Consider the following 9,240-nt stretch of genomic DNA (forward strand, 5'->3'; position numbering starts at 1 on the left):
AATGGAAGAGCAAACCCTAAAAAAGATGAAAAGGAGCCTAAGCATCCAAGAGATCCTCTCCAGAGAGCTAAATTAGGTCTGGCCGTTCTCCCCTGTCAAAAGAATAATTCTGAACTCGCAATAGGGGTATTTATAGGTGAGGAGCGCATAAGAAAACAGGCTCAGGCCCAGCGGACCACCGCCCGACGGTTTAAGTGTGCCGCCCGACGGTTTCCCATAATCCTCCAAACCGCCCGGTGGCAATCGCCACCGCCCGACGGTTTCCCTCAGGGCCGCCCAGCGTCAATCGCCATGCCTACTCCTCGTCCTGGACCGCCCGACGGTTTAAGTGTGCCGCCGGGCGGTGCGTCGACTCTTCAAATCTTCATTTTTCTACTCTTTTCTTGAGTCAACGACCTGTATCTTTAACTCCATTCTTTACTTTCTCAAATTAGCTACAAAACAATGCAAAACAAGCATGAAATCGCTAAAAACAACTTTTGACTCTCTCCAGACTCATTTATTGAGTTTTGCTTGATTCTAGGCTCATTCCAAGTAGTAAAAGGCGTAATTCGGTCCAAATTGACATATGAAAATAACTGTTTTTCAACCTTCATCAGTGTGATGCTTTTTTGAATGTTGATTGGTTTGTGAAGCATGTTTAATAATGTATTGTATTATATCTTTGATGATCTTTGTAGCCTGAAAGTGCATGATTATAAAGTAAATGAAGTATGATTAAAGTTAGTAAGTCAAGTTTCAAAGTGTAGAATCTCTTGGTGAGATTCTTAGCTGTTTAGAATGAAAGTAGAAGCTCGATCTTGGGGGTCATCCTGAAACTCCAATGGTCCTTCTTCTCACGTAGAGAGGATTGAACCATGTCGTGAGGAGTAGCAGGAGGTCTTAGTCTTAGGGGGCTTCTAGTATGCCTCGAGGCCCGGAATAGGCTAACCTATTGAGTGTGTAGGGTGGGGATCCAATGGCCAAGTATCATAAGCCACCACGAGTGCAATATCCGCCATAGCTCGACTATCATTCTAAGTCCGGACGAGTCAAGTCTAGAAAATAACAATGCTAGGATTTGTGTAGTAGTTTAACTTGTTTAAATTGAATCTTATATGTGTATGTTGCCATATTTATGCATGATTTTATATAATTAGCTCACCCTCGCTTTGTGTTTTGTGTCATGCTTGTTGATAACAGATTAAAATACCGTTATTTGCCATATGATTTTGATACTAAAGGCACCCTTTTTCACTTAGAAACTTGCTTGAACTCATATATTTTCAGTAAATTGTGTGAATAAGAGAGTTGAGGTTGATTTTAACTATTTTATAACAAATTCCCCTTGTTTTGACAGAGATTAAAGCAATAATGGAAGAAGAAGTGAAAAACCATGAAGATGGAGCTCAAAAGGGGTCAAAAAGACACCAAGAAGGGAGAAAACCCGAAGCCCAAGCGACAGAAACGCAAAAGAGCGAAGCAGAAAACGACGTTGGTCGCCCGGGTGACAGACCGATGCCCGGGCGACAGACGCTCGTAGCCTAGGCGCTGAAAACTGGCGCCCAAGCCTTACAGAACCCTCAATTCACGCCCGGGCGAGCTCCCTGCAACGCTTAAGCGAGATTTGACGTTGATCGGGCCCTGATTTTGCTCTGATTTGATTCTTTTGGACCGGGCCGCACTTTGGGACACTTCTGGCATTATTTAAAGGACCCTGGGGCTCTAGGTTTTGCATCCCTGGCAGAAGCGAGCATAGCAGTACACTCCTAGCCAATTCTTAGTCTTTTCATTCTTTCTTTTCTTCCATTATTCATAGAGTTCCCCCATGCCTATGGGGAACTAATTTCTATTTGTTGTTGGAGAATGATGTAACCTTGTAAACTGTCATGTATTTGAATTGATTCTTAATTCTATATGCTTTATTTCATTAATTGTTAGAGTAATTCATCTGTTCTTATTCTTGCTTATACAATAGCCAGGAGGTTCCTTTTAATTCAGGTCCTTGTTAAATTACTTCTAAGGGTTATATTGCTCAGGGATGAGGTTATGAGTCTCAGTCGTCTTAACCTCTTGATCTTTACATCTTTTTACCAGGAGTGCTAGGAATTGTATGAATTGGTAATTAGGGACAAACTTATTTACTGAGGGATCGAGTTTAAGTGATTTAGTGAGGGACGTTGGCATTAATGAATAAAGAAGAATTCTTATATACATGAGAGGGAACTTGGTGAAGTGAAACCCCAATAGCATAATAATCTCATATAAATCCACCTTCATTAACCTCTGTGCTCTTTTACCACTGATCACTTTTACTTTGCTTTAGTTTATTCTTTTTGCAATACAATCCATGATCTCTTTTCTTTTAAGTCTTAATCAATCCTGCTTTCAGACAACTGTTCAGCATCGAGAGTCCTCTGGGATACGATTCTTGGCCTTACCATTTTATATTACTTGTGCGACTCGGTACACTTGCCGATTTGTCCCATCAGAGAGGAGATTTATATTTTTGCGTGGTGCTTCTATAAATTCCTTGTTGTAAAAACCGCAACCATTATAATGCATTTGCTTCCTGGGTTGGAAGGACACTGGATGTAGGCATTGTTGGCCGAACCAGTATAAAAACCAGTGTTTGATTTTCTCTATCCCTGTACTCTTTATTTCCAGTCGACTTTGTTTGTTTAGCAGTTAACTGCGTTTTTCCGCCGCATTAAGTTTTCATTGTTTAGCAGGCACGTGTGTGATCGCTCGCATCGTCCTCGTGCTGAGACCTTTTTTTTTCTCGCATAAGAATACCATAAATATAAAACATTCATATTTTCAAACAGAAAACAACTTTTCAGCTAGAACTATGTAGCCTTGATTTCTCATTTTGAGAATACCTAGGAGCAAGGTCAATCCTTGTCGGGCACAAAAAAATAAAAAAAAAATATTTTTTTTTCTTTATAATGTCTTTTTTTGGGATAGTTAAACGTTTTGAAAACCATATCACATTCGCGTATTTAATTAAAGGTACTGTCTTCGGGCAGGCGTTGTAGGCTGCTAATACCTTCCCTACACGTAACCGACTCCCGGACCTAGAATCCGGTTCTCGCAGACCATGCCTTGTCATTTTATGGTTTTTCCGTAGTTTTCCAGAATAAACTATGGTGGCGACTCCAAAACCTTTTTCAAATTCGTTTCTTTCTTTTTGGATCGTCATCCCGTCGCGATTCCGGTTGCGACAACCTTATATTATTGGGATTTCACATTTATGGTATCAGAGCAATTTCATTCTTTAGAACATCACGTAGGTTGTGTATGCCTTGCTTATACTTGTGTGCTCTGAGTCATGTCTAAGAGGTTGTCTTTGTTTCTTTGAGTTGAATTGGTGGTCTTTCCTCTCTGTGTAAGCAAAAAGATGACACCTAAGCCTCCTCCTCCTCCTCCTCAGCTTGAGCCATCATAATCAACCATGATGCTAGAGGTTGTGCTCCAAGAAATGCAACAACAGAATGTTGCATTGGTGCAACAGAACACCATAGCTCTACAGAATCTGGAAGCCGCAAGGGTGTCAGCTGAGAATACAACAGTGTCATCTGAAGACACTCAAAGGCCGTTCGTATACGTGTTGACCAGTGGAAGGTCAATGGAAACCCCTCTTCTTATGCTATTCCAACTCAAGAGTGGAGCTTGGAGAGCTTCCTCCAACATCATCTAGCCAGGTTCAATGGCAAATGCAACCCTGATGAGGCCGACCACTGGTTCAAGGACATGGAAAGGATATATGAAGCTAAGAGATGTCCGGATGAGAACAAGTTGGCCTATACTCAGTACTTGTTAACAGGAGAAGCTGGCCACTAGTGGAGCAGCATGAAGATGATCCTGGAGAAGAGTAGGACTCCTATTACTTGTGAGTTGTTCAAGACAAATTTTCACACCGAGTATTTCCCAGACAGTGTACGTTTTGCAAAAAAGGTGGAATTTCTAGAGTTAGTGCAGGGCAACAGGTCAGTGTCAGAGTATGCAGATCGTTTAAAACACTTGCTTTGCTTCAACACCATGGTTGTAGATGAAGAATGACAATGCAGGAAATTTGAGAATGGTTTGAGGGGGATATAAAGCTGCTAGTGAAAGGGTTGCACATAAGGGAGTTCCCTGCTTTGGTGGAGATGGCTCGTAAGATGGAAAAGACCAAGAAAGAAGTAGAAGGACCTTAGAGTCATCAGAGCCAACCACTGAGGGTTAGGGTACCAACAGTGTCTAGGAGGACCCCTTTTTCTAGACCTACTTCTTTGGGGTCAAGGGGTTCTTCCTCTCAGTCGTCTGTGCAGCAGGGGAAGTCTAGTTTTGCTAGCCCCGTGAGGTGCTTTGTATGTGGAGGGCCACACCTTCAGGCTGTTTGCCCTCAACTGGTGGGATTCAAGAGGTGCAACATCTGTAGGCGAGATGACCATTATGCCAGAGACTGTCCTACAGCCAGGAGGACAGGACCATAGTCACATCATGCTGGGAGATCCTTCCAGAGGGGTGGTGTTAGGCCACAAGCAGCAGGGATAGCATACGCGTTGACTGAAGCTGAGGCAGCCAATACAGGTAACCTCATTGTTAGCAGTTGTTTGTTGTTTGGAGCTTTTTGCATGGCATTATTTGATACGGCGGCGACACATTCCTTTGTGTCTGAGGCATGTGTGGAGAGGCTGGCTTTGGTAGTCAGAGAGCTTCAGTGTGATCTAGTGGTGTCTACACCAGTAGTTAGGACGTCCATGGTGTGTTCCAGATGTCCTATTGAGGTTGAGGAGCATAGGTTCAGAGTGAACCTTAATTGTTTACCTTTACAGGTGCTAGAGGTAATTCTAGAAATGGATTGGTTAGCTGCCAATCGTATTCTCTTAGACTGCGGTGGAAAGTAGCTGATATTTCCCAATGAAGATAAAGACATGTCCTTATCGATTGGTGTGTTGAGACAGGACATCATGGAAGGCATTAGCTGTTTCTTGATAATGTCTCAAATGGACGGGGTTCAAGACTTAGACCCTCTTGTTCACAAGGCTGCAGATCTTTTGGTTGCAAATGATTTTCTTGACGTCTTTCCTGAAGAGGTCCCTGACTTACCTCCTCAGCGAGAGGTAGAGCTCATCAACCTCATAGTCATCAACATACCTATCATCAACATAATCATCAACAACAGAATCAATCTTAGGTATGTTTACCTCCACTTCCCTGAAGATTTGAAGAGTGGTGGAAGGTGAAGCTGGTCTACCTATCTCAAAAGTGGTGCTTATATCTGCCTGGTCCTCCAATTCTTCATCAGTCTCCTCAGGTGCAAGAGTGGGGACATGGGAGGGTGGGAAAGTAGGTGGCACAATAGTAAGCTCAGGACTCTGCTCCCCATCTCCTATGTGGATGGCATCAACATCATCTGGAAGCTGAATAGCCTGAAATGGTGATTCCTCTTAAACATAAGACTGTTCCTCAGTGAGTTGAGTGGCCATCTGCCCCATCTGATCAATCAAACTCCGAATGGAAACTCTGGTCTCCTGCTGAAACTCCATGTTCTCTTGCTGGAACTGAATGTTCAAAATAGTCATCTGCTCCAATAACTCCTTCAATGTAGGCTCAGAAGTAGTGGAAAGATGAGGAGTTGCTTGAGCAGGCTCATGAAACTACAACTATTGTGGTTCCTGGATAGGGGGAGGCATACAAGCACTCTGGAATGGTGGTTCTTGATATTGAAGTTGTGAAGTACCATACCATCCCAGTTTAGGATCATTCCACCCAGGATCGTTGCTATATGAATCAAAATGATGCTGAGTACGGCGGAATCTTTCCAAAAACCGATGCTTAAGATCTTCCCAATTGGCCTTGAATTCTGGAGGAAGATAATAAAGCCATTCCCATGCCGCTTGTTCTACTGAATGCAAAAATGCCTTTAAGAAAATGCGATCATCCGGGGCATATGGAGGTTTCAGTTCAGAGCATATGCGTTGGAACCTCTCCAAATGTCTATGTGGGCATTCACCTCAGAATGCAATGAACACCATCCTCACTAAGTGAAGCTGGCTCCCAAAGAGCACTCTCAAGAATAGAGGGATGAGTGATGAGTCAACATTTTCTTGACTTCACTTAGTTTATTGTGCTTAAATTAATCAGGGAATTGTGCTTAAATGTCCAGTATTTTCCCGTTTTCGCTAATAGTGCTTAATTTGACCGGAAATTCTAATTTTAATTAATTTGAATATTCTGAGCTAATTATTTGCATTTTTAACTACAGGGAAAATTTTGGAGATATATTTTGGAGCATTAGGATGGACACCAAATAAATTAAAGACTCTCACTTGGNCATTTTAAATTTAATTATGTTGTAACTTAGTAGTATAGAATATTTTTAATTAAACTTGTAAGCATTGGGCCAATTTTTGTCAAAATAGTTTGAGCCCAATTAGAAAACNTGACATGGCACCTAGGNTTTTGCAAAGAAGGTGGACCNCACCTCATTTTAGAGGACACATGTCCTAGGGATTGCAAGGCAGCCGTCACATNGCATTACTCACTCACTCTCNGTATTATTCATTTGGACAAAAGGGGCTGCAACGTTTATATACTGGGCTGGAACNTTTGAGAGGGGACCNTTTTTCTNTGAACATTTAGAGAACCACCAATGGAAGGCTATGGGTGAACGTTGCATTCATTAGTTCCTTTTCTTTTTTTTTGGAGAGCACACGCGCAGACTTCATTCACNGGTGCTGAAACATTTTCTTTTAGTTTTTATGGAATGAAATGCTGATACTGGGTGATTGATATCTTTCTTTTAACTACTGNTGCTTTATGTTTGCTTTCAATTAGGAAAATGCTGATTCCATTTTAAAATTGTTATTTGCTTTTCAATTAGAGATATNGGTTGTTCTGCAGAGTTGGAATTGGATGCAGAAATGGAAGTGGTTGGCAGCGGAGTGAGTTTGTAGTGGCTAGGTGAAATGGAGGATAGCTTGAAGAGGTGGTTTACAACTCAGANGGCTCCCTCANNAGGAAGAAAGTTGCAATGGAGAAACAAGCTTTGAAGTGACTCTCGGAAGTAAGGAAACAACTATGCATTTCAGCAGAGTTTCTTTAATTTCATCCAAAAGTGAATAAATGGGTAGCCAAGGTGAGTTATATAGACTCCTCAACCTTTAGCTTGGTGATGAAAACGTGTTCAGCCAATATGAATCACGTTTCCTAACTCTAAGACATGTGCTAAATGTGCTAGCTTCTAGAATCTATATGGAGTACACGTTTATTTCAATTTCTAAAATAAGAAAGTTCTCGGTGCACCCCCTATCAAGCTAATCTCACCCCTGCATGTGCATAAAGGTCTCTTTTACCCCTCTCCATGTTTTTGGGGTTGTTCTTTATTTGGTGAGCTTAGGCCTCGCTTATCATCCCCTCCCCCTTGAAAAGGATTTGTCCTCAAATCTGATGGTTCACCTGAGGACTTATTTTTGTAGACTTCACTAGAATTCCGCCAGGGTCAAATATCCACCTGCAATAAGCATTAAACATATTACTAATTAGTTTTCTATGACTCCAGAGAATATATAAAAGAACATGTTTAGAAGAAGGTTTCTTAATTTTAAAATGTTCAAGTTTAATACTATGAAGAAACCTTTCTTTTGAATTTTTATTTGTTTCTTGAGTTAGTGGTACCCATAAAAGTAACCCTAACCCAAGTTGTGAATTGCCATGTATTGAAGGTTTTATTTTTAAAGATCGCATGGCAAATTCTTGGAGAGAAAAGTGATATTTTGGACTTTCAAAATAAATGAAGAAAAGTGAGAGGATAGTAAACCTCCCCTTAATAGTTTTGATTCCATTGTTGTTGGAGGAGATATTGCTCTTAGTTGCTTTTGTTCACTTTCTTCCACTTCTTTTCTTTCAATTTCTTCTTTGTCTTCTCTTTCTTTTTCTTTTATTCTCTCTTCCTCTTTTCTTCTCTCTTCTTCTCTATCTTCTTCCTCTCTTTTTCTTCTGTCTTCTTCTATCTCTTCCTCTCTTTTTCTTCTCTCTAATTCTAGTCTTCTTTGATTTTCTTCTTTCAACTTTCTTTCTTTTTCTTTTTCATCCCTTTCCTTGTTAAGGCGCATTTGTGCTTGATCCTCCGCTACTTGTGATGATGAGAGAGGATGAAGCACAAATTTTTTCTCATGATGATGCACAGTTATGGTATTGGTAAGACCATTATGAATTGTTTTATGATCAAATTGCCATGGTCTTCCCAATAACACATGACAAATTTCCATTGGAACTACATCACATAAAACTTTGTTTTTAAAATTTCCAATGGAAATTGTTACTGTGACTTGATCCTTGACTGTGATATTCCCATCTTTATTGATCCAATCTATTTTATAAGGTTTAGGATGGGGTTGTACAGCAAGATTTAATTTTTCAACTAATCTAGTGCTACAGCAGTTAGAGCATGAACCACTATCAACAATGAGAGAACAAGTGTTACTTTGAATTTGACATCTTGTGTGAAAGAGAGTCTCTCTTTGTGATAGTTGTTCTACACTGGATTGGTTGTCAAATACTTTTTTGATCATGAGCAGTTGTCCTTCACAAGGATAGACTTCCTCAATAGTGGATTTTTCTTGATCACTCTCATTCTCACTACTGGAGGATTCACTACTATAACTGTCAATGCCCCTCAATATGATAGTTCTTTTGGTGGGACAATGTGCAGCTATATGTCCTCTTCCTAGGCATTTAAAACACTTGATCTCACTGGTGCGAGTGTGTGAAGAGGATTCTTGTTTTGGTTTCTCATCAATTTTGGCTAGAGGATTGAAAGGCTCCTTTTCTTTTAGACTTTTTCTTTCAAAAGAAGGTTGAACTTGAGCTCTCTTAAGAGAGGTTTTTCTCAAATTTTGTTGCTCTACCTTGATACACATTTGGACAAGATTATCCAAATCTATATAAGGTAGTAATTCAACCTTATATCTGATTTCATAATTAAGCCCACTCAAAAATCTAGCCATTGTGAGTTCATCTGTTTCCTCAATTCTTGCCCTCATCATATACAACTCCATCTTTTGTCTATATTGTTCTACAGACATAGAATTTTGTTGTAGTCTTTGGAGTTTATCCATAAGCTCTCTATGGTAATATGATGGAATATGTCTCCTCCTAAGGGCAGTGATCAAGTCATTCCAATATTGTATTGGAGGATTTTGGTGACGCCTTCTTTCTTCCACTATGGCAGTCCACCAATACATGGCATACCCTTGAAAGCTTAGGGTAGCT

General features: G+C 40.6%; 1 protein-coding gene across 1 annotated transcript; it reads left to right on the plus strand.

Moving 5' to 3' along the window:
- The first annotated feature begins 4,598 nt into the window (after window positions 1-4,598).
- On the plus strand, window positions 4,599-6,915 carry LOC106755152. The gene is made up of 3 exons (XM_014637256.1): window positions 4,599-4,808; window positions 4,929-5,087; window positions 6,805-6,915. The coding sequence occupies exons 1-3, from the start codon at window positions 4,599-4,601 to the stop codon at window positions 6,913-6,915; spliced, it is 480 nt and encodes a 159-aa protein (XP_014492742.1).
- Window positions 6,916-9,240: the final 2,325 nt, after the last annotated feature.

Source organism: Vigna radiata, unplaced genomic scaffold, assembly GCF_000741045.1.
Source record: "Vigna radiata var. radiata cultivar VC1973A unplaced genomic scaffold, Vradiata_ver6 scaffold_265, whole genome shotgun sequence".
NCBI lineage: Eukaryota > Viridiplantae > Streptophyta > Magnoliopsida > Fabales > Fabaceae > Vigna > Vigna radiata.